The sequence below is a fragment of the Oryx dammah genome, unplaced genomic scaffold (genome assembly GCF_014754425.2).
Source record: "Oryx dammah isolate SB20612 unplaced genomic scaffold, SCBI_Odam_1.1 HiC_scaffold_18, whole genome shotgun sequence".
NCBI lineage: Eukaryota > Metazoa > Chordata > Mammalia > Artiodactyla > Bovidae > Oryx > Oryx dammah.
Window position 1 is genome coordinate 105,143,963 of NW_024070202.1, and position 26,490 is coordinate 105,170,452.

A 26,490-nucleotide genomic window follows, 5' to 3' on the forward strand; every position below is an offset into this window, starting at 1 on the left:
TTAAAAGCCAGTCCATGTAACTCAGGGCTTCCCTTGTGGCTGAGATGGTAAAGAATCTGCCTGCAATGCAGGAGACTGGGTTCAGTTCCTGGGTTGGGAAGATAGCCTGAAGAAGGGAACAGCTACCCACTCCAATATTCTTGCCTGGAGAATTCCATGCACAGAGGAGCCTGGTGGGCTACATTCCATGGGTTCACAAAGGGTCAGACATGACTGAGCGACTAAAAAAACTTTCACTTTTTCACGTTCCATGTGACTCAAAAAGGTAGAAGTTGGACAAAGGTATATGTTACATTAAGTTAGTTTAAGGCTTGACATAAAGTTAAAGAGTTCAATAATTAAAGCTCCCTTCCACAGACATGTGTTCATCCCTAGAAATGGTAAAGCTGTGTTTCAATTTTCACCTATTAGTAATGTTACAGGGAAGATTCTTTCAATAGGGAATCTCCCCATTGCCTTCTTGTTTGTACGTTTTGAGTTTGTCACATCACTCTTACATTTGGGAAAGTCATCCCTACATACTCCTCCAATGTACATCCCAGGACAAATAGACAGAAAGTAAGGATAAGAAGCCCTAACATACTCACTAAGAAAGAATTTAAGAATATATATGTAGATACTGGCAAGAGTTAACATCAACATTCTAGGAATCAGCTAACTAAGATGGACTGGAATGGGTGAATTTAACTCAGATGACCATTATATCTACCTCTGTGGGCAGGAGTCCCTTAGAAGAAATGGAGTAGCCATCATAGTCAACAAGAGTCCAAAATGCAGTACTTGGATGCAGTCTCAAAAACGACAGAATGATCTCTGTTCGTTTCCAAGGCAAACCTTTCAATATCACAGTAATCTGAGTCTATGCCCTGACCAGTAACACTGAAGAAGCTGAAATTGGACAGTTCTATGAAGACCTTCTAGAACTGACACCCAAAAAAGATGTCCTTTTCATTATGGGGGACTGGAATTCAAAAATAAGAAGTCAAGAAACACCCGGTGTAACAGGCAAATTTGACCTTGGAGTACACAGAATGAAGCAGGGCAAAGGTTAATAGAGTTCTGCCAAGAGAACGTACTGGTCATAGCAAACACCCTCTTCCAACACCACAAGAGAAAACTCTACACATGGACATTACCAGATGGTCAACACCGAAATCAGATTGATTATATTCTTTGCAGCCAAAGATGGAGAAGCTCTATACAGTCAGAAAAAAAAAAAAAAAGGCCAGGAGCTGACTGTTGCTCAGATCATAAAATCCTTATTGCCAAATTCAGACTTAAATTGAAGAAAGTGGGGAAAACCACTAGACCATTTGGTATGACCTAAATCAAATCCCTTATGACTATACAGTGGAAGTGAGAAATAGATTGAAGGAACTAGATCTGATAGACAGAGTGCCTGATGAACTTTGGACGGAAGTTCGTAACATTGTACAGAAGACAGGAATCAAGACCATTCCCAAGAAAAGAAATGCAAGAAAGCAAAATAGCTATCTGAGGAGGTCTTATAAATAGCTGTGAAAAGAAGAGAAGCAAAAAGCAAAGGAGAAAAGAAAAGATATACCCATTTGAATGCAGAGTTCCAAAGAATAGCAAGGCGAGATAAAGCCTTCCTCAGCAATCAATGCAAAGAAATAAAGGAAAACAACAGAATGGAAAGACTAGAGATCTCTTCAAGAAAATTAGAAATACCAAGGGAACATTTCATGCAAAGATGGGCTCGATAAAGGACAGAAATGGTCTGGACCTAACAGAAGCAGAAGATATTAAGAGGTGGCAAGAATACACAGAAGAACTGTACAAAAAAGATCTTCACAACCCAGATAATCATGACGGTGTGATCACTCATCTAGAGCCAGACATCCTGGAATGTGAAGTCAAATGGGCCTTAGGAAGCATCACTACGAACAAAGCTATTGGAGGTGATGGAATTCCAGTTGAGCTATTTCAAATCCTGAAAGATGATGCTGTGAAAGTGCTGTACTCAATATACCAGCAAATGTGGAAAACTCAGCAGTGGCCACAGGACTGGGAAAGGTCAGTTTTCATTCCAATCCCAAAGAAAGGCAATGCCAAAGAATGCTCAAACTACCACACAATTGCACTCATCTCACACGCTAGTAGAGTAATGCTCAAAATTCTCCAAGCCAAGCTTCAACAATATGTGAATCGTGAACTTCCAGATGTCCAAGCTGGTTTTAGAAAAGGCAGAGGAACCAGAGATCAAATTGCCAACATCTACTGGATCATGGAAAAAGCAAGAGAATTCCAGAAAAACATCTACTTCTGCTTTACTGACTATGCCAAAGCCTTTGACTGTGTGGATCCCAACAAACTGTGGAAAATTCTTAAAGAGATGGGACTAACAGTCCACCTGACCTGTCTCCTGAGAAATCTGTATGCAGGTCAGGAAAAAACAGTTAGAACTGGACATGGAACTAGACTGGTTCCAAATTAGGAAAGGAATACGTCAAGGTTGTATATTGTCACTCTGCTTATTTAACTTATATGCAGAGTATATCATGAGAAACACTGGACTTGATGAAGCACAAGCTGGAATCAAGATTGCTGGGAGAAATATCAATAACCTCAGATATGCAGATGAAACCACCCTTATGGCAGAAAGCAAAGAAGAACTAAAGAGCCTCTTGATGAAAGTGAATGAGGAGAGTGAAAAAGTTGACTTGAACTTCAACATTCAGAAAACTAAGATCATGGCATTTGGTCCCATCACTTCATGGCAGATAGATCGGAAAACAATGGAAACAGTGAGAGACTTTTATTTTGGGGGGCTCCAAATCGCTGCAGATGGTGACTGCAGCCATGAAATTAAAAGATGCTCCTTGGAAGAAAAGCTATGACCAACCTAGACAGCTATGGTTTTTCCAGTGGTCATGTATGGAAGTGAGAGTTGGACTGTGAAGAAGGCTGAGCACCAAAGAATTGATGCTTTTGAACTGTGGTGTTGGAGACGACTCTTGAGAGTCCCTTGGACTGCAAGGAGATCCAGCCTATCAATCCTAAAGGAAATCAGTCCTGAATATTCAGTGGAAGGACTGATGCTGAAGCTGAAACTCCAATATTTTGACCACCTGATGCGAAGAACTGACTCATTTGAAAAGACCCTGATGCTGGGAAAGATTTAAGTCAGGAGGAGAAGGGGACAATAGAGGATGAGATGGTTGGATGGCATCAGCAACTCTATGGACATGAGTTTGAGTACGCTCTGGGAGTTGGTGATGGACAGGAAGGCCTGGCATGCTGCAGTCTGTGGGGTTGCAAAGAAAGACTTGGACATGACTGAGCAACTGAACTGAACTGATTTTATATTGAGGTATAGTCAGTTAACAATGTGATAGTTTCAGGTTAACAGTGAAGGGACTCAGCCATTTGTATACATGTATCCATTTTCCCCCAAACTCCCTTCCCATTGAGAGGGTAACAAGCAGAAAGTCCAGGGGTCTCCAAACAGAGGAAATAGCCTGCAAGTGTCAGATATTTTTATCTCTCTTAAGCGGCAGGAGGAAACAAACCAGCGAAATTTTTTTCTTCTCTATACAAATTTAAAAGGAGGTTTCTCTTAAAATACTGTGTTGCCATAATGACACCTGGTTTCACCAAAGTTAACTATTCTCAAACCTTGAGATAACCAATGTATTTTTCTTATGGAAATGTTTATCTTAAGGTATGGTTATGTACTATTCATTTACCCCAAACTCTGTCTTCACTTCTGTTCCACCTAATGGCTCAGAACCTACTTGACAAACGTGTGTTATGCTCAGATATTGTTCCCCTAATCTATGTAAACGGAACTATCTGTATGGTAATCTGCCTTCTACAAGATCCAAGTTAATCATTTTTTGGCCCGGGATGAACCTTTTGGTGACAAGATTATCCCAAAATGTATCATGTGGGTGAGGGGCCTGGTGCCATTCTGCATTTTAAGACATTCCTTTCTTTCGGTGGCTCAGACGGTAAAGCATCTGTCTACAATGCAGGAGACCCGGGTTCGATCCCTGGGTTGGGAAGATCCCCTGGAGAAGGAAATGGCAATCCACTCCAGTACTATTGCCTGGAAAATCCCAAGGACAGAGGAGCCTGGTGGGCTACAGTCCATGGGGTCGCAAAGAGTCGGACACAACTGAGCGACTTCACTCACTTTAGTGACTATATAACATCCAGCTGAAGACTAGCAGGGGGGTACTCTTTCTGCCCTCTTCCGATGACTATGTCAGAAGCTTTCTCTATCTCCTTTATACTTAATAAAACTTTATTACACAAAAGCTCTGAGTGATCAAGCCTCATCTCTGGCCCTGGATTGAATTCTTTTCCTCCGGAGGCCAAGAATCCCGGCGTCTTTTCGTTCAGCAACAACCTTTCACCATCCAAGCTGCCACATAACACTGAGCAGAGTTCCATGTGCTATACAGTAGGTCCTTGTTGGTTACCCACTTTAAATATAGCGGTTTGTGCCTATCTATCCCCAATTCCCTAACTATCCCTTCCCACATCCTCCCCCGGCCCTCAGAAACCATAAGTTCATTCTCTCAAGTCAGTGAGTCTCTTTCTGTCCTGTAAGTAAGTTCATGTGTATATTTCTTCTTAGATTCCACATATAAGGGATGTCATACTGTTGCAGGAAGGGGGACCCCTTCCAGGGCCTGAAACTGGGCTCTTGTCTAACAGTTGGAAATGAATTGTCTGAGGAGACACGTGTGCTGACAAAGCAAGAGATTTTATTGGGAAAGGGCACCTGCGTGGAGAGCAGTAGGGTAAGGGAACCCAGGAGAACTGCTCTGCCACGTGGCTCGTAGTCTCAGGTTTTATGGTGATGGGATTAGTTTCTGGGTGGTCTCTGGCCAATCATTCTAATTCAGAGTCTTTCCTGGTGGTGCATGCATCACTCAGCCAAGATAGATGCTAGCGAGAGGGATTCTGGGAAGTGGATGGACACACAGTGTCTCCTTTAGATATTTCCCGAACTCTTCCGGTTGGTGGTGGCTTGTTAGTTCCCTATTCCTTATCAGAATCTCCTGTCATAACACAACTCACGCAAATGGTTACTATGGTGCCTGGCCAGGGTGGGCGGTTTCAATCAGTGTGCTTCCCCTAACAGTACAATAGTTCTCCTTCTCTAACTTAGAGAAGTTCACTTAGTATGACATTTCCAGGGCCGTACATGTTGCTACAGATTTCATTCTTTTTAATGGCTGAGCCAAATTCTGTTGTACTGTACCACATACACCATTGTATATATGTAGCACATCTTTTTTTTTTAATGCATTCCTCTGTTGATGGGCATTTAGGTTGCTTCCATGTCTTGGCTATTGGAAACAGTGCTGTAATGAACACTGGGGTGCATGTATCCTATTGGATCATGTTTTCCTCTGGATATATGCCCAGAACTGGGATTGCAGGGTGTTATGGTAGCTCTATTTTTAATTTTTTTAAGGAACATCCATATTGTTCTTCATAGTGGCTGTATCGATTTACATTCCCATCATAAGTGTAGGAGGGTTCCTTTTCTCCACACCCTCACTAGCATTTATTTTTTGTGGATCTTTTGATGATGGCCGTTCTGACTGGTGTGAGGTGATACATCATTGTAGTTTTAATTTGCATTTCTCTAATAATTAACGATGTTGAACATCTTTTCATATGCTTCTTGGCTATCTAAATGTCTTCTTTGGAGAAATGTCTATTTAGATCGTTTGCCCATTTGTTGGTTGGGTTGTTTGTTTTGATGGTATTAAGTACCATGAACTGTTCATAAATTTTGGAGACTAATCCCTTGTCAGTCACATAATTTGCAATTATTTTCTGCCAATCTGTGGATTGTCTTTTCATTTTGTTTATTGTTTCCTTTGCTGTGCAAAAGGTATTGAGTTTAAGTAGGGTCCATTTGTTTATTTTTGTTTTTATTTCCATTATTCTGGGAGATTGACCTATATTTCTATTTTTGTGCCCATATCATACTGTTTTGATCATAGCTGTGTAGCATAGCCTGAAGTCAGGGAACTTGAGTCCTCCAATCTTTTTTTTTTCTCAAGATTGCTTTGGTTATTTAGTGTCTTTTTTTGGTCTCCACACAAATTTTAAGACTTTTTTGATCTAGTTCTGTGAAAAATGCTATTGGTAATTTGATAGGAATTGCATTGAACCTGCAGACTGACTTTGGTAGTACAGTAATTTTGACAATGCTGATTCTCTCAATCCACAAGCATGGTATATATTTCCATCTGTTTATGTCTCTTTGATTTCCTTCATCAGCACCTCAAAGTTTTCAGAGGGCAAGTCTTTTGTCTCCTTAGGTAGAATTATTCCTTTTCAACCTTAAATATTTTATTCTTTTCAATGTGATGGAAAATGTACTTGTCTTGAATTTCCCTTTCTGATCTTTCATTCCTCGTGTATAGAAATGCAACAAATTTCTGAGTATTAATTTTCTAACCTGAAACGTTGCCAAATTCATTGATGAGTTCTCTTAGTTTTCTGGTAGACTCTTTAGAATCTGCTACGTGCAGTATCATGTCATCTGTAACCAGTGACAGTTTAACTTTTATTTTCCAATTTGTATTCCCTTTACTTCTTTTAATTTCTCTGATGGCTGTAACTAGGATTTCCAAACTGTGTTGAATAACAGTTACCAGGAGTAGTTTTAAATGGAAGCTGTTTTAACAAGGTAAATATAAACTATTTTAAATGTTATTTTGCTATTTTATTTAGCATCCCAGACATCACCGTTACATACTATTTTGGGGGGGGGGGTCGGTTCTGTATGTTTCTTCTTCATCCTTTACCTCTCACTTTAGACAGGTCAGGAAGGTGCCCTGGTAGCGTTTCAGTTCAGTTCAGTTGCTCAGTCATGTCCAACTCTTTGCGACCCCATGGACTGCAGCACGCCAGGCCTCCCCCTGTCTTAGTACCTAGGGTAACATATAGCTGAACAGCACAGTTGGAATGCATGCAGGTTAGAGAGATTGGAACCAGCTGTGACATTCACAGGCGATAGGTTGGTGTGCATGGCAGTTTCTCCCTCGTCTTTCCCTCTTCCCAGGGTCCCATAACTGTGGTCAGAGAGTATCTGGTAGGTGGAATGCAGAGATCATTGGGAAAAGATGGAGTTCCTGGGGACTGGGATGAAGGAAAACTTTTGACAGAGGCTATTTGGTGGCTGTTGGGTTTTGATATGTTTTAGAGCCAGTTGAGGTGTCTTCTGTTTGTGGATCTTTAGGCTCTGCAGGGCTGAATGGAATCAGGGAGACACAGAAGAGAGCAGGGTTTGGCTATTTTCTGACAACCAGGACTTGGGGTCTGAGGGAAGGCCAGCTGGGTGCTGAGAAACACCTTGCCCCAGGCAAGTTTGCCCATTTAGAACTCTTCCATGTTCTAAACTTGATCAGCCTCTAGAGGAAAAGGGAAAAGTTTCTTTGACTCTCCTTTCACTGCTTCTCTAGGGATTCGCTGAACGTGGATGATTTATTTCCATTTCAGCTACTGATGAGAGCCAATAAGAGAAAGATACAGTTTAAAGAGAGGACAGAGTATGAAGAAGCACATGTATTTCCTCGGTGAATAAGTCTCCTTGGGTCAGAGAGATGAAGCAAAGAAGGGGAGAGAGAGAGACAGAGACACATGGTGACGCTCCATAGCACTTTGATCACTGGGCTTTCCTTTATGCTGCTAGTGTGAGGTGTTCCTTCTTTCACTGAGAGTGAAGACAGCAGTTGCTTGCTCTGGCTCACAAACCGTCCTCAGCACTCATCAGGCTGGGGGTACCCAGGGCTGATCCTGGAGCCGTAGAACTTTGCTGTCCAGTTCCCTTCTCTGGAGGTGAGTATACGCCATGGGTTCCCCCCTGGGAAAGAGTGAGCGAGAGAAGATGAGGATAAGAAGTTCTAGGCTTCGCTACCACGTAGAAGAAAGACAGATGGGATGCAAACAGTAGACTCAGGGAGCTTCATGGTGAACCAACTTTACATTCACTGTTTCCTCTAGAGCAAAGAGCACATGCAGCTGTTCTCAAAGCTGGTGACAGACAGCTCTGCCATTACCGAAGACCCTGCTCTCTCACTTCTCCCCGCTCTTCCTTTTGTACACTTGCCATCATGCAAGGGATCACCAGGGAGAGAGGCCACAGACTGACCAGAGTAGTCCTCACTAAAGAGTGAAAGAGAGCCCTACCCTATAGGGAGAGGAAAAGTAGATCAGGATGGACATCCTTTTCTATCCGTTGACCCGTTAGTGATTCATTCACTGATGTATTTACTGCATAAATATTAGAAGAGTACTTGTTTGCTCTGTGTCAGACTCTGTTCTTAGCACTGGAGTTGTGATGATGGACAAGAAAGACTGTGATGGAGGACAGCTGTTCAAACTATCATGTGATAGTTTGTGCTTTTTTAAATGGCTACTTTTGTTCTTTTTGGTTCTTTGATGCCTACAATTGTCTCCTACACCTACATCATCTCCACCATCCTCAAGATCCCTCCAGGCTCTCACCGCTGGAAAAGCTTCTCTACATGTGCCTCCCACTTCACCTGTGTCGTGATCGGCTACAGCAGCTCTTTGTTCCTCCATGTGAAACCCAATCAAACACAGGCAGCTGAGTATAACAGAGTGGTATCACTGATGGTTGTAGTGATGAACCCTTTTCTGAACCCTTTTATCTTCACCCTCCGACATGACAAATTCACAGAGGTGTTTCGAGACATCATGAAAAGCTGCTACCAACTCCTCAAGGATTAGCTGTGTTGTAAGGACCACGATGGACTCATCATCTTGGGCCTGAGTAAGCCGAGAGCTCTGATTCAAATCTGAAATAATCATTTTCATCATCAAATAGTTTATGATCCACGATGCGGCTTTTAGCTTTTGAAAATCACTTCCATATTTTTCAGTGGATATATTCATTTATACACATTATTCTAGTTAAAGTACATCTCACAAAATAAATTTAATGCAACTTTTCTGGTGTTCCAGTGGTAAAGAATCCACTTGCCAATGCAGAGAAATAGGTTTGATCACTTGTCCAGAAGATCCAACGTGCCATGGGCAACTCAGCTTGTGTACCAGAAATACTGAAGCCTCTGTGCCCTAGAGCCTGTGCTCTGCAAAAGAGAAGCCATCACAATAAGAAGGCTGAGCCCCAGCTAGAGTAGCCCTGATTCATCCCAACTAGCAAAAGCCCAGGTGCGGCAAAAAGACCCAGCACGGCCAAAAAATTAATAATAAATAAAAATAAAACAAATACATAAAAAATTTAACAACTAAAAATATAAAAGGTGTTAATGATTATTAAAAATAGCACTGAGATATTTGAATGGAAAATGTGTAGCAAAGTGTCATTCATTAAATGACAACTGACCTAAAATTTTGAATCTAGGTGCTGGGTTATCTTCACATATATTATCCTGTGTTTCCCTGGTTTTCTCAAAGCCTCAGCTTCCCATATGATTTCCATGAGTGATGCCAAGTCCAACTCCAGGATTGAACCTTTTCTTGAGGCTTCTGGCCCAAGGTGCAACAGTGATAGTGCCTTCCTGGAGATTTTCTCAACCAGCAGTTGTAAGAGGAATTCACGCCTTACCAACATCAAGGTTGAATGTGTTAATACAGACAAATCTCTATCTATTACATTAGAAGTTTGTGAAAATATTTAGCTCTAGGAAATATATCAGAAGATTCAAGCAGATGGGGAGAGGGACATTCATGTTCCATCATTCTGTTTGATTTTTGACTATGACTTGTGCTCATTTTATGAAAAATGCTAATTGTTTTTGCAAACGTATGGCTGAACAACCCCACTTGGAATGCATGTATGCTGGAGAGATGGGAAATGGCCATGGCATTAACACATTGGCGGTAGAGTAGGTGGCAGATCCTCTCTGTGGATCTCTGACCAGGATCCATAAATATGACCAGAGGGTGTGTGGTCCAGAGAGGGCAGAGATCATCTGGGAAAGATGGGCTTCTTGTAACCCTGGAGATGAAGAGAGAATCTGGACAGAAGTCCATTTGGCCACTGGGTTTTCGACAAGCGTCTTGAATCCACTGGTGGGTTCACAGCTTGGGGGTGGCTTAGGCTCTGTAGGGCTCCATGTAGTCAGGGAGGAGCACATCGCAGCTGCGTTAGCTGATTTTTGACAGCTGGGAATGTGTGGTAGTGGGTAAGGAAGGTCCAGGGAGTAAGGCGGTCTGGGTGTTGAGAAGTTCCTGACTGGGATCTTTCAATTTTGCCCACTGCACAAAACATCCATGGTCTCCAACTTGATTAGCATCAGGTGGGAAGAGTGGAAGTTTTTTCAGCTTTTCCTTACTATATCCCTGGTGTGTCTCTGAACCTGTGCAAATTTTTTCCTCAGTGAATAACCATCCTTGGGGGTAGACAAGGAAGAGGAGGAAACAGGCAGAGAGAATGAGAGACAGGGAGACAACCTGATTCCTCTTAGCATTATTATTTCTGTACTTTAAGTTTCTGTGCTTGGCTAGGTATTCCTCATTATGAGTGAAGACAGCAGAATCAGGCTGTCTCCCATGCATTGCCTTGTGTTAGCCATGTAGGGGTGGTGGTTGATGCCTGAAGGGCAGGAGAACTTTTAGTCCGTCCCCTTCTCTTGAAATGAATGTCTTAGAAGCGATTCTCCTCTTGAAGGAGAGAATAGCAAAGCATCTCTTTGGGAAGCCTGAGCTGGGCTGGCTTCTCAAACAAGGAGTAAAGTGAGGCAGCTGCAGAGTAGATCAGCTGTACTTCAGATCATCCCTCCATAGCAAAGAGCAGGGTGAGGATGCACAGTGCTGGGTGTAGGCCCAGCCCTCTGCGTGAGGGACCACAACCCTGCTCCCTCTTCATCTCTTCTGTATGCCACTCCTCATTTTGTAAAGGGTCTGTGGCAAGAGAGATTACAAGTTGAGTGGACAATGCTTTAGAAAACAGTGAGTGGAGGGAATGCTAGTCAGGTTGTGCATTCTTTATCTATTGTATTGTTCTTTAATCTACTAATTGATATATTCATTGAATAGTATTTATAGAGTACACATTTTTTCAGACTCTCTTCTTATCACTGGTTGTGATACTAGAAAGCCAAAGAAGGTGCCTTCAAGGTACATAATTTTAATGTGGAATTTTGATGTTAAATTAATAAGTACAAATGTAATATGATTTGAGATGTTGATGAAAGCCAACAGAAAGAGAAGTACATCCTAAAGAGTTTAGAGAGTGAGCTGTGTTTGTGTTGTTATACAGGCGATGATGTGATAAAGTGATCAATTGAGCAAATATATGCATCTAGCGAGTGAGGAGCCTGGCAACTAAGGGACATAGTACCATCTGATTTGGTATCTTCTAACAGTTTCCTTGCTCTAGGGCTCTCGACAAAACAGAAAAATCAGAGTTAAGTAGATATGTTTTTGAGGACATTACAAGTTGTTCTATGAAGCTGAGATGATGGCAGTTTGGTCCTAGGGACACACTATCTATTTGAAGGTCTGGCTCCTTGCTGCAGCTAGAGATTTGGGACCCCAGAATAGAGAGGAAGTTGCCTCTAAACTACAGCTGCTTTCTTTGCGTCCTGATCCTCAGATGGAGACTGTGTCAGACAGATGGGACATAGGGATCAAAGTCCTGAGCCTCTTCATTCCTTGGGACCTCTCCTCTCTCTTGGCATATGATCACAAAAGAAAATATAATGTCAGAGCTTGAGGTCATCAGCTTGGAGCTGGCCAGGTTCTTCCTGCTTAGAGGAGACACATTCACTGAAAGCACAGATGGAAGATATCTTTTTATCCCAAGAAAAAAGTTGAAGAAGTGCATCATCCATAATAGGGAGCTGAAACCATTTACCCTAGATGGAGTCTTGATCTCATGTGCTGGGACTCAAAGCCAGCCAAAACCCTTGGTACCTGGTTTCAGGACGTATTGGAGTTCATGTTCTTGATGTCTCATCTCAGAGAGAATTCAGGGAGAGACAAAGTGATAAGTAAGAAGTGGATTTCCTCAGAGTAGAGAGAAGCACACTCCACAGAGTGTGGGCCATCTCAGAGGGCAAGTCTGGCCACCTTGAAATGTGGCATGGTTAGCTTTTATGGGCTTTGTAATTTCATAGGCCTATGAGTGGGAGGATTATTCCAATTATTTTGAGGAAGGGATGAGAGTTCTAGGAGTTGGGCCACCACTCACTTTTTGGTCTTTTGATGGTGACTTGAAACCATCACGGCACCTCTGGGTGTGTCAGATAGCTTTCTGATTGAGGATCAGTTCATTTCAGTCACTCAGTCATGTCCGACTCTTTATGACCACATGGACTGCAGCACACCAGGCTTCTCCGTCCATCACCAACTCCCAGAGCTTGCTCAAACTCATCAAGTCCATCAAGTTGGTGACGTCATCCAACCATCTCATCCTCTGTTCTACTCCTTCTACTCCTGCCTTCAGTCTTTCCCAGCATCAGGTTCTTTTCCAATGAGTCAGTTCTTCGCATCTGTTGGCCAAAGTATTGGAGCTTCAGGTTCAGCATCAGTCCTTCCCATGAGTATTCAGGACTCATTTCTGTTAGAATTGACTGGTTTGAGCTCCTTGTTGTCCAAGGGACTCTCAATAGTCTTCTCTAATACCACAGTTCCAAAGCATCGATTCTTCAGTGCTCAGCCTTCTTTATGGTCCAACTTTCACATCCATACATGACTACTGGTAACCATAGCTTATTTTCAAGGTCTAGTCAAAGTCGACTTGTCTTCCATCTTGGGCCCATTTGATTCTAATCCGTTTATATTGTGTCCTTAAGCTATGTCATTCTATGTCATTCTTTCAAAAGTTGTGCCTTACCCCCTTTCCTCCTGTTAACACTCTCAGCAGGGCAAACTCAGCGTCCTAACCAGTGGACCACAGGGAATCCCAGGGATACTTTCTTAAATCTGTTCACATACAGCGGTTATTTCAGGACGTGGACAAAACAGGCACAGAACACAGTTTACAGTTGATTATGGTCATTTCCCTGATGGTTTCAGTAGTTGCTGTTTCCGTAATGGTTTAAGTAGTTATTTTTTTCCTCAGTCCTTCACCCTCTGAAGTGACAAAGTCGTAGGAGCACTTTGCAATGGAATGAAGTGAAGTTGTCATCTCCTTTCAAGGAGATAACTGCAAGATAATGGTCTTTACTTCCTCAGGTCCTCCCCCTCTCTGTCCTATAAAATAACCAGGCATCTGCAACCCCCAAAATATTAGTGTGAGATATTAGTCTGCCATCTTCTTGGTCAATCGGCTTTCTGAATCAAGTATTCCTCGCCTCTACACGTTGCCTCTTGGTTTCTTGGTCTGTCCTGTGGTGAGCTGACTGATGTTGGACTAGTTAACAAATTCTAGGCTTGACTCTCTGCTAGCTCACTAAATTTGTGCTTACTGAATTAATTTTCCTTTCATCAGCAAGTCAGTTTATAACCTTGTTTTACGTTTGTTTCTACTGAACAACATGTTGCTTAATATGTATTACTGATTCACTAATATTGACACACAGCCAACAGACTGTAACTCATGCCTGAAAGAAGTTTATCCAACAGGTATGTTAGATGATGACGCTTGTTTAATACTTATCTAGGCTTCCCTGGTAGCTCAGCTGGTAAAGAATCCACCTGCAGTGCAGGAGACCCTGGTTCAATTCCTGGGTTGGGAAGATCCCCTGGAGAAGGGATAGGCTACCCACTCTAGTATTCTTGGGCTGCCCAGGTGACTCAGATGATAAAGAATCTGCCTGCATTGTGAGAGAGCTGGGCTCAATCCCTGGGTTGGGAAGATCCCCTGGAGGAAGGAACGGCTACCCACTCCAGTATTCTCACCTGGAGAATCCTCACAGACAGAGGAGCCTGGTGGGCTACAATCCATGGGGTTGCAAAGAGTCAGACAAGACTGAGCGACTAAGTACAGCACAAGCTTCTTTTCCCCATTAGGCACCTAACATTGCTCCTGCACTTAGCACCAGGAGATCAGCATTTCAGCATTATGTTTGAGAGCCATCTTAAGCAGCAAAATCACCAACAAAATGCAAAGAAATGCCAAAAACATGTTGCTAATTAGACAGCACAAAATATATTTATTTATGTTATAGGAGCTGCAACAAGAAGGCAGGGTTGTTGCCTTTACCTCAGTTGAGAACTGTGCTCCAGGTGACTTCAATTTTTTACTATGAGCATACATGGCCATGTTGATTAACGACCTTGAATGTGCTTGGAAATGTTGATTTTGGAGCTACACATAATTTTTTCTAGATGAATGAGTAAATATAGAATGTGTGAATAATGAGGATTGATTGTAGCATTCTCTTGTTGGGTTTATTTGTTTTGTATCACTTGAGGTAATAAATTAAACTACTATGAACATTAAAACAGATCTTTGTGAGGATGTATTTTCAGTTCTTAGGTAAATACCTGGGAGTAGAATTGCTATGTCAAGGGGGTATATATATCCTTAGCTTTAATAAACTGACAGAATTTTTCATAATGCATTTTGTTAGTGTACACTCCTTTCTACTTCTGAAGTGTCTGTCTGGCTCCTGTGGCCTTAAACAACACTGGAGGGGCCTCTAAGGTCAATGAACCATGGCCTGAATTAGAGAAGCTACCGGTGCCATAGAGGTTCTGAGAGAAAATACCTCCCTACCTCTGATTTCCTCATGTGCCAGCAGCCTTACTTCACATTCAACGAACAGTCAGGATAGGAATGACGATTGGAGCTCAGAGGCTAATAGTCAGTAACTGGGACAGTGGTGGCCTGAGCAGCTGGCAGCACAGTTCCCATGGAGATGAGCACCTCTGGGATGTGTCTTTCATTCACCATGTAATTACTGACTCCTTGTATGTTAGTATCATTACTGAGAATTCACATGGTGAACACAGATATAAAAATTTCCTGCAACTTCCTGTGGAAATCTGTTGGGCTGGCCCCAATAGAATCTCATTTCAATAGATTATAGATAGATACAACTTTTTGGTGGGTGATGGATATCAGCTAAGATATGTAATATGATTTAGGAAGCTATTACTGTGGAAATGTACATATTACAGGTGAAGGTATTTATTGCAGCATCATTATACTGGTGAAAAACTGGAGAACATGCCATGTTCTTGAGCAAGGCACTCAATAATTACATGGTGGTTATTTTAATAAGGAAAATATTTATTTAGTAATCACTTGAAATGTGAGAGAGTGCTAACATAGAAAGGTTTCATATGCAAACAAACACAAACATAAATATATAACAAAGAGAAAGTAGCAAGGCATTATGTTGACTAAACTAGCAAGTAAAGTCCATATAAAGATATGCATGTGTATTATAGAAAATTTTGTGTGGACATAATAGAAATTAATCATAGTATTTTTGTGTACAAGATGAACAGGAGAATCATACACTGGTGAGAGGGAATTTGTTTTGTATTCCTCTAGAAAATTTTATTTTCTTACCAGGAGTTGTTTTAAATGGAATTTGTTCTTAAACAAGGTAAATATAAATACTATAAATGTAATTTTGCTATCTTATTCAGCATACTGGCTGTTCTCACTTTCATATGCTATTAATATTTGTGGGAGTCCTGTATATTGCTTCTTCTGCCTGTACCTCTCACTTCAGGCAGGTCAGGAAGGTGCCCTGGTAGCATTTGGCACCTAAGGGAATATGTGAATGAGCAGCACAGTTGGACCCTATGCAGGGTGGAGAGCCTGGAAGGGTCTCTGGCATTCACAGGCTGTGGGGTTAGGGTGCATGACGGTTTCTCCCTCGTCTTGCCCTCTTCCCAGTTTCCCATATCTGTGGTCAGAGAGTATCTGGTAGGTGGAATGCAGAGATCATTGGGAAAAGATGAGGTTCCTGGGGATTGGGATGAAGGAAAACTTTTGACAGAGGCTATTTGGTGGCTGTTGGGTTTTGATATGTTTTAGAGCCAGTTGAGGTGTCTTCTGTTTGTGGATCTTTAGGCTTTGCAGAGCTGAATGGAATCAGGGAGACACAGAAGAGAGCAGATGACAACCAGGACTTGGGGTCTGAGGGGAGGCCAGCTGGGTGCTGAGAAACACCTTGCCCCAGAAATGTCAAGTTCACCCATTGAGAACTTTTCCATGTTCTAAACTTGATTAGCCTCGAGAGGAAAAGGGAAAAGTTTCTCTGACTCTATTTTCACTGATTCCCTAGGGATCCTCTGAACTTGACAGATTTAGTTAATCAGTGAATCAGTCTCTCTGGGGTCAGACAGGTGAAGGAAAAAAAGGAGAGGAAGACACAGAAAGCCATGGTTGGGCTCTCACAGCAGTTTGATCACTAGACTTACCTCTAAGTTGCTGGTGCAAGGTGTTCCCTCATTCCCTGAGTGTGGAGAGAGCAATAGTTTGCTGTGACCAAAGGCCTTGCCCAGCACTCATCAAGCAGGGGCACCTGGGCTGACCCAGAGCCGTAGAACTTTGCAGTCCAGTCCCCTTCTCTGGAGGTGAGTGTCTGCCAGTGGTTTCCCGCTGTGAAGGAGCTAGCAGGAGAAGATGAGGATAGGAAGTTCTGGGCTTTGCTACCATGTAGAAGAAAGATACCTGGAACATGAAGAATGGATTAAGCGAGCTGCACGGTGAACCCATTTCCTTCAGAGCAGAAGGCACATTTTACTGTTCTGAGTGCAGGTGACAGAACTCTCTGACATTACCTGAGACCCTGCTCTCTCATACATCCCTATTTCTTCTGTGTATGCTTCTGTTCTGTAGGAGATCCCCAGGAAGAGAGGCCACAGATTGACCAGACACATCCTCTGTAAAGAGTGAAAGAGAGTCCTATCCTGTAAGCAGAAGGAAAAGCAGGTCAGGATGGATGCTCTTTGTTGATTCATTAACCTGTCTGTGACTCATTCATGATTTATTTAGTGAATAAATATTAAAAGCATCCTTGTTCACACTGTGTCAGGCTCTGTTCTTGGCACTGGAGGTGTCATGGTGAACAAGGAAGAAAACAATCTTTGTGGTAGTTCGATTTCAGCTTCTGGTGAGAGCTAATAAGAGGAAAACACAGCTTCAAGAGAGAACAAAGTGTGAAGAGGCACATGTGTCGCTTTAGGAAGTCTGGAAGGGCCACAGGATTTGAGACCTTAGAGCAGTCAGCTGCAGGTGGTGACGGCCTTGCTGCTACTGCTGCTGCTAAGTCGTTTCAGTCGTGTCCGACTCTGTGCGACCCCATAGACGGCAGCCCAGCAGGCTCCCTCATCCCTGGGATTCTCAAGGCAAGAACACTGGAGTGGGTTGGCATTTCCTTCTCCAATGCATGAAAGTAAAAAAGTGAGAGTGAAGTCGCTCAGTCGTGTCTGACTCTTAGCAACCCCATGGACTGTAGCCCACCAGGTTCCTCCTTCCATGACATTTTCTGGGAGAGAGTACTGGCGTGGGGTGCCATTGCCTTCCTCGGGTGAGGGCCTTACCTTATTGAATTATCCAGTGGAGCTCAGGGTGATCCTTTTTGATATTTTCTGAGAGTTTTCCTTACTTGTAGGACTCAGGAGACAATAGAGGACTTAGATGAGCAAATGTGCTCTGGGGACGTTTCCACACCTCCTATAGTACTCAGATAATAATGGGTTGAAATAGGGATGCACTGCACCTTTGGATGTCTCTTCTTCCTAGAGCTAGAAATCTGAAACTCCAGAAGGCCAGCAGTCGCTACCATTAAATCATAGCTCCTTTCTAGTTTCTGGTCTGAGATTATGTAGTAGGGATGGGAGTGATGGAAGTTGGCAAAGACAGTCCCAGCCTCTTCACTCTTCCTGTTCCCCTACAGTCTGCAGTCCCCTGGTGACAAGAGGAATCATCAACCTGAGCTGGAAATCAGTAACTCGGTTCTGCTGAGGCTCTTCCTGTTAGGAGGAGACACGCTGAGTGAAATGGGAGGCAGAAAGGGACTTTTTTCATAGGAATAAGGAGGAAGAAGTGGAGAGCTCCCTCCAGGGAGGCTGTTGCCCAGAAGTCAGGAAAAGACTCAATAGTTTGTCTCAAAACAGCTCTTATCTTAGGACATCGACCCCATCTCCCTGCCTGTCATCCTTCCCAAGAGGCAGAAATGATACAGATAACTGAATTGAAATCTTTAAAGGGAAGATAAGGCAAATGAATCTGCGTTGAAAGGAAGGAAGGAGAAGGAACCACGTCTCAGTGAGACTGACTAGGAATACTTTCTTGCAGCTGTTGAGGTGCAGCAGTTATCTCGGGGCATGGATGTCAGAGACAGATTAGGACACCTGGAATGGAAGGGTCGTGCTCTAAGTAGTATGTCGTGGCCAGGGAAGTAGACAAGGTGGTGAGGGATGGTGGCAGAGCTGGAGTCCAAATGTCCAGTGAATTGAGAGACAAATGTTATTTTTGCTTTGGTGTGTTCTTATAATGATGTTGGTGATTATTTCTTATCTTACTGGAGATACACACTTATCTTCATATCTTATATATTTCTTATTGTTCAGTCACTAAGTCGTGTCTGACTCTCTGTGACCCCATGGACTGTAGGCCACCATCCTCCTCTGTCTGTGGGATTTCCCAGACAAGATCCTGGAGGGAGTTGCCATTTTCTTCTCCAGGACGTCTTCCTGGATCCAGTATCTAACCTGTTTCTCCCACAATGGCAGGCATATTCTTTACCACTGAACCACCAGGGAAGCCCACATATTGTTTATAAAACATTTAACATCAACTTTGTACAGAGAATAGTGAAATATGAACCCAGCTGGTCATTCTGTGGAGCCTGAAAGAGCAAGAGATAATATCCTGTCAACCTGTGAATGTCTTTAGTGCTGTGAAATCAGCAGCACATTGTCTCTCCTTTGCCCTCCAGATTTCAAAAAGAGAAGAAGCACCCAGCCAAATGTTGAAAAATTACTCTAGCACCACGGAATTTTATCTCCTTGGCTTCCCTGGCTCTAAAGAACTACGTGATATTCTTTTTGCCACTTTCTTTTCCTTTTACTTGGTGACAATGATGGGAAATATCCTCATTATTGTGGTTGTCCGTGTTGATAAACGTCTGCAGACCCCCATGTATTTCTTCCTGGGTCACCTCTCTGTCCTAGAGATGCTGACCACAACCGTGACTGTCCCCTTGATGCTCTGGGGTCTGCTACTTCCTGGGATTCAGGCAATATCCTTGACTGCCTGTTGTGTACAACTGTATCTGTACCTGTCTTTGGGAATATCGGAGTTCATATTATTTGCTGCGATGGCTGTGGACCGTTATGTGGCTGTCTGTAACCCTCTGCGGTACACCATCATTATGAACAGCCACACCTGTCTCTGGGTGGTAGTTGTGTCCTGGATATTTGGCTTCCTGTTTGAAATCTGGCCAGTCTATGCCACGTTTCATCTTACTTTCTGCAAATCAAATGTGCTAGACCATTTTTATTGTGACCGAGGACAGCTGTTCAAGCTATCGTGTGATAATAGCCTTTTCACTGAATTTATTCTTTTTTTAATGGCTGTTTTTGTACTTTTTGGTTCTTTGATCCCTACAATTGTCTCCTACAGCTACATCATCTCCACCATCCTCAAGATCCCTTCAGGATCTGGCCGGTGGAAAGCCTTCTCTACATGTGCCTCCCACTTCACCTGTGTCGTGATTGGCTACAGCAGCTGTTTGTTCCTCTATGTGAAACCCAAGCAAACGCAGGCTGCTGAGTACAACAGGGTAGCATCACTGATGGTTGTAGTGGTGAACCCTTTTCTGAACCCTTTTATCTTCACCCTCAGAAATGATAAATTCATAGAGGTGTTTCGAGATGCCATGAAAAGCTTCTATCGACTCCTCAAGGCTTAGCTGTTGTAAGGACCGCCATGGGGCCTGAGTAAGCTGAGAGCTCTGATTCAAATCTGAAATAGTCATTTTCATCATGAAGTAGTTTATGGTCTATGATGTAACTTTGAGCTTTTAATAATCACTTCCTTATTTTCAGTGGATATATTCATTTATACACATTATTGTAGTTACATTGGATACATTCATTTATACACATTATTCTAGTTAAAACACACCTTGCAAAATAAATTTAATAGGACTTACCAGATGGTCCAGTGGTAAAGAATCCATCTGTCAATGCAGGAGACCCGGTTTCAATACCTGGCCCAGAAGATCCAACGTGCCATGGGCAACTCAGCTTGTGTACCAGAAATACTGAAGGCTCTGTGCCCTAGAGCCTGCGCTCTGCAAAAGAGAAGCCATCACAACAAGAAGCCTGAGCCCCAACTAGAGAGTAGCCATGCCTCACCCCAACTAGCAAAAGCCCGTGTGCAGCAAAAAGACCCAGCATGGCCAAAAAAATAATAATAAATAAAAACAAAACAAATACATAATATAAAAAAATAAATTTAACAACTAAAAATATAAAAGATGTTCATGGTTTTTAAAACAATGCTGAGATATTTGAATGTGAAATGTGTAGAAAAGAATCATTCATTCTCTGACAGCTGACCTAAATGTTTGAATCTAGGTGCTGGGTCATCTTTACCTATATTGTCCTGTGTTTCCCTGGTTTCTCAAAGTGTCCGCTTACCATATGATTTCCATGAGTGATGCCACGTCCAACTCCAGGGTTTAACCTTTTCTTGAGGCTTCTGGCCCAAGGTGCAGCAGTGGTAGTACCTTCCTTGAAATTTTCTCAACCAGCAGTTGTGAGAGGAATTCACGCTTTACCAACATCAAGGTTGAATGTGTTAATACAGACAAGTCTCTATCTATTACACTAGAAGTTTAGTTTGTGAAAATATTTAGCTCTAGGAAATGGATCAGAAGACTCAAGCAGAAGGGGGGAAGGACACTGATGTTCCATCATTCTATTTGATTTTTGACTATGACTTGTGTTCATTTTATGAAAAATGGCAATTGTTTTTGCAAATGTAATAATAAATCTTTCAGATGTGATTTTGCAATTTTACTTAGCATCTCAGCCATTCTCACTTTTATGTAGCATTTTTGGGATTAATTTTGAATGTTTTTTAAATCTTTATCCCTCCATCCAAGCAGCTGAGGTTTTTGAGTAGGGCTCCAAAACCCAATCACATTTGAAGATCTAGAGGGAAACGTATGGCTGAACAACCCCACTTGGAATGCATGCATGCTGGAGAGATGGGAAATGGCCATGGCATTAACACATTGGCGGTAGAGTAGGTGGCAGATCCTCTCTGTGGATCTCTGACCAGGATCCATAAATATGACCAGGGGGTGTGTGGTCCAGAGAGGGCAGAGATCATCTGGGAAAGATGGGCTTCTTGTAACCCTGGAGATGAAGAGAGAATCTGGACAGACCATTTGGCCACTAGGTTTTTGACAAGCGTCTTGAATCCACTGGTGGGTTCACAGCTTGGGGGTGGCTTAGGCTCTGTAGGGCTCCATGTAATCAGACAGAAGCACGTGGCAGGTGCATTGGCTGATTTTGACAGCTGGGAATGTGTGGTAGTGGGTAATGAACGTCCAGGGAGTAATCGACCTGGGTGTTGAGAAGTTCCTGACTGGGAGCTTTCAGTTTTGCCCACTGCACAAAAACATCCATGGTCTCCAACTTGATTAGCCTCAGGTTGGAAGAGTGGAAGTTTTTTCAGCTTTTCCTTGACTATATCCCTGGTGTGTCTCTGAACCTGTGCAAATTTTTTCCTCAGTGAATAACTATCCTTGGGGGTAGACAAGGAAGAGGAGGAAAGAGGCAGAGAGAATGAGAGACAGGGAGACAACCTGATTCCTCTTAGCACCATTATTTTTGTCCTTCTTTAAGGTTCTGTGCTTGGCTAGTTATTCCTCATCATGAGTGAAGACAGCAGAATCAGGCTGTCTCCCAAGCATTGCCTTGTATTAGCCATGTAGGGGTGGCGGTTGATGCCTGAAGGGCAGGAGAACTTTTAGTCCTTCCCCTTCTCTTGAAATGAATGTCTTCCAAGTGATTCTCCTCTTGAAGGAGAGAATAGCAAAACATCTCTTTGGGAAGCCTGAGCTGGGCTGGCTTCTCAAACAAGGAATAAAGTGAGGCAGCTGCAGAATAGATCAGCTGTACTTCAGATCATCCCTCCATAGCAAAGAGCAGAGTGAGGATGCACAGTGCTGGGTGTAGGCCCAGCCCTCTGCCTGAGAGACCCACAACCCTGCTCCCTCTTCATCTCTTCTTTATGCCACTTCTCAGTTTGTAAAGGGTCTGTGGCAAGAGAAATTGCAAGTTGAGTGGACAATGCTTTAGAAAAGACTAAGTGGAGGGAATGCTAGTCAGGTTGGATATTCTTTTCTATTGTATTGTTCTTTAATCTACTAATTGATATATTCACTGAATAATATTTATAGAGTGCCGGGAGCCAGCCTGAGGAACTACGCTCATGGCAAGGTCATGAGGAAGGAGGCTTCGGCATATGCAAAGGCGGGATCAAGCCTCAGGAAACCCCCGTTCCCAAGCATCTAAACCCAAAACCAGAGTCTGCCTACTTTACTGTTTTATGCTCTCACCTACACCTCTGACTTTACAGGCGGCTCTCCCCCATCACCTCTCTCGGAGAAGGAGTTAACCTACTGCTCCAGTTAATAAAAATACCTGGGTGTGACAAGAGTGTTTCAACTTATGAACTCCTCTGAAGGTTATCTAGCCTGACTGTACAGGTTCATCCAGCAACATGTGATTGTTTACAGCCTTCCAACTGTGAGAGGCATGAGATGTTTTAGACTTACTAAAGGCAGATTCTTTTAGGAAGTTAGAAATTATTAGTATAGTGGGTTGATTAGGAATTGGATTGGTGAAGGATTTTTCATTTGTTGAGCCAATATTTGCTGCTAAGTCTCCATATTCCCTGCCCTTATAATGAATATAAAACTAGCATATAGGAGAAATAAGTATTAACCTTTAGATTAATCATGTTAACCTTCAGTTCAGTTCAGTTCAGTTCATTCGCTCAGTCGTGTCCGACTCTTTGCGACCCGATGAATCACAGCACGCCAGGCTTCCCTGTCCATCACCAACGTCCATTGAGTCAGTGATGCCATCCAGCCATCTCATCCTCTGTCACCCCCTTCTTCTTCTATCCCTAATCCCTCCCAGCATCAAAGTCTTTTCCAATGAGTCAACTCTTTGCATGAGGTGGCCAAAGTATTGGAGTTTCAGCTTTAGCATCATTCCTTCCAAAGAAATCCCAGGGTTGATCTCCTTCAGAATGGACTGGTTGGATCTCCTTGCAGTCCAAGGGACTCTCAAGAATCTTTTCCAACACCACAGTTCAAAACCATCAATTCTTCAGCGCTCAGCCTTCTTCACAGTCCAACTGTCACATCCATACATGACTACTGGGAAAACAATAGCCTTGACTAGACGGACCTTTGTTGGCAAAGTAACGTCTCTGCTTTTGAATATGCTAACCTTAGGCTAAGTAAATTTCTTTCTTAATTGTAACCCACTACACCCTCACCCTATAGGAATGCAACTTTATCTGGTACCTTTGGAGGGTGGTGCCTGGTTTAAGAAAAATCACCCCTGGAATATAAGTTTTTTGGTTATTAGAAAGAAAGGGTCATAAAATATCAGCAGGCCTTATTGCCAGAAGATGATGTAAAACTCCTAAGACCTTTATGTATACTTTTATATGAAGCATGTGATTTTGATAAAGGTCAGGACTGCTGACCCCCACGTGACTTTAAAATTTCCATTTGTCTCTATGTGTAACAAAAGGTATATAAGCAAACCTAAAAATAAAGAAATCAGATCAGTTTCTGGAAAGACTGATTCCCCCATGTCATTCTTTCTTGTTCTCCATTTTTCTGGCTGAATTCCCATCTGGAGTGTGGGGGCTCGCCAAGCCTGCTAATTTTGCCCTGGCATTTAAGTTCCACGTGAGAAGGAGCCCAAGGCGGGTCACCCTCCAATATTCAAGTGGGCACTGGTGGCCTACCTAGGTGGTGCAAGCTTCTTGTCTCAAAGCTTTATTGGTATCCCACGTAAACCAAGTTATTCAGCCTCTTTTTCTCCACTAATTTTCCTACTATGCTATTTCTTTCTAATCTCCCTCTATATCTTTAATTAAGCAATTAATTCCTAGGACCCTGACTCCGTCCCCACTTCGAATTACCCTGGATCCACCAGGGCTGGACCCTGGCAATAGAGTACACATTTTGTTAGATTCTCTTATCACTGGTTGTGATACTAGAATGCTGAAGAACGTGCCTTCAGGTACTTAATTCTAATGTGGAATTTTAATGTTAAAATGATAAGTACAAATGTAATATGATTTGAGATATTGATGGAAGCCAACAGAAATAGAAATACAGCCTAGAGAGTTTAGAGAATGAGATTTTGTATATATTGTTATACAAGCAGTGAGACTAAAAGGGGTTAATTGAGCAAAGGTATGCATGTGGTGAGCAAGGAGCCTGGCAACTAAGGAACAAAGTACCATCTAGTTTGGCATTTTCTAGCATTTTTCTTACCCTAGTGAAAGTGAAAGTGAAATTGCTCAGTTGTGTCCGACTCTTTGCGACCCCATGGACTGTAGCCTACTAGGCTCCTCTGTCCATGGGATTTTCCAGGCAATAGTACTGGAGTGGATTGCCATTTCCTTCTCCAGGGGATCTTCCCGACCCAGGGATTGAACCCGGCTCTCCCACATTGTAGACAGACACTTTACCATCTGAGCCACCAGGGAAGTCCCTAGGGCTCTGGGCAAAATAGAAAAGTCATAGACAAGCAGATACACTTTTGGAGACTTTACAAATTGCTCTATGAAGCTGAGATGATGGCAGTTTGGTCTGAGGGACAGAGTATCAATTTGAAGGTCTGGCTCCTTTCTGCAACTAGAGATTTGGGAACCTCAGAATATAAGGATGTTGTCTCTAAATTTTCACTGCTTTTTTGTTTCATGATCCCCAGATAGAGACTATGTAGGATAGATGAGACATAGGGATGAAAGTCCTGATCCTCTTCATTTGTTGGGACCTCTCATCGCTCATGGCATGTGATCACAAGTAGAAATATAATGTCAGAACTTAAGGTCATCAACTTGGAGCTGGCCGGGTTCTTCGTGCTTAGAGAAGACACATTCACTAAAAGCACAGATGGAGGAAGACTTTTAGACTAAAGTTGAAGATAATGGATTATCCACACTAGGAGGCCACCTCCCCAGAAATAAGGGAATGATTCAATACTCTGTGTCAAATTGTCTTATGACAATGTCCTTGATAGGCACAGATTCTCAACAGCACCCCTAAAGTGATACATAAAACAGGTGACAACTTTAAAATGCATGTAATCCAAATGAAGCCTGAGTTCAGTGGATACAAAGAAATGAAGTAACCATGTCTGGGTGGGATTCTCAAGGCAAACTTTCTTTTGTTTTGTATGCATCATGGAGCTTGCAGGATCTTAGTTCCCCTACTGTGGATTGACCTGGAAACCCTGGCATTGAAAGCTCTGAGTCCTAACCAGTGGGACCAACAGAGATTCCCAGAAATATTTTCTTAAAACTGTTAATATACAGCAGTTTTTTCAGGATGTGGATAAGACTGGCACAGAACACAGTTTACATCCAATTGCCATACAGTGGTTTCCCTGATGACTTCAGTAGTTATTTCTTTTCTCAATCCTTCAAACTCCAAAGTGACAAATTCATAGGAGCACATCAGGATGAAATGAAACTATGTTGTAGATGTTCATTTCAGGAGATATTTGCAAGATAATTGTCTTTACTTCCTCAACTCCTCCTCCTAACTGTCCTATAAAAGAACCTGGCATCCACACCCCTACAAAATGGTTATTTTGAGACATTAATCTGCCATCTTCTTGGTCAACCGGCTTTCCAAATAAAATTGTGTTCCTTGCCTCAATACCTCATTTCTTGGCTATGTTGACCAAAAAGATACACAACTTGAGAGTTGTCAGTGAGTTTTATTTGGGGCAAAATGAGGACTGAAACCTGGGAGTTAGCACTTCAGATAGGTCCAAGAAACTGCTCCAAAGAGGCAGTGGGGGAAGGTCATTAAATAAGATTTTGGTGAAGGGGCAGTTCAATGCAATAAAATGCTTACTTTACAAAAGGTTTTTTGCTAGTCATGAGGATCTGATGTCACCATGAAGGGATTTAGTGCTTTCCTAAATATGAAGAGATGCAAGGATTGGGATCTTGAAATTAGTTCCTGAAAATATCTATCTAAAGACTTGTTCCATTGGCAAAATGCTGTTAGCCTTTGCCCTGCTTCATTTTGTACTCCAAGGCCAAACTTGCCTGTTACTCCAGGTATTTCTTGACTAGTCAACCATAAAGGAAATCAACCCTGAATATTCACTGGAAGGGCTGATGCTGACGCTGAAGCTCCAATATTTTGGCCATCTGATGTGAAGAGCCAACTCATTGGAAAGGACCCTGATGCTGGGAAAGATTGAAGGCAAGAGGAGAAGGAGATGACAGGGGATGAGATGGTTGGATGGCATAATTGATGCAATGGACATGAGTTTGAGCAAACCGTGGGAGATAGTGAAGGACAG

General features: G+C 42.6%; 1 protein-coding gene across 1 annotated transcript; it reads left to right on the forward strand.

The window, feature by feature from the left end:
• Window positions 1-18,866: 18,866 nt before the first annotated feature.
• On the forward strand, window positions 18,867-19,811 carry LOC120877672 (olfactory receptor 9A4-like). The gene has a single exon (XM_040260025.1). It carries the CDS (start codon window positions 18,867-18,869, stop codon window positions 19,809-19,811), a length of 945 nt encoding a protein of 314 aa, XP_040115959.1.
• The last annotated feature ends 6,679 nt before the right edge of the window (window positions 19,812-26,490 follow it).

Bases quoted from the DNA above. Each gene is read 5' to 3' on its own strand.
- LOC120877672 (XM_040260025.1), top strand. From the start codon at position 18,867: ATGTTGAAAAATTACTCTAGCACCACGGAATTTTATCTCCTTGGCTTC.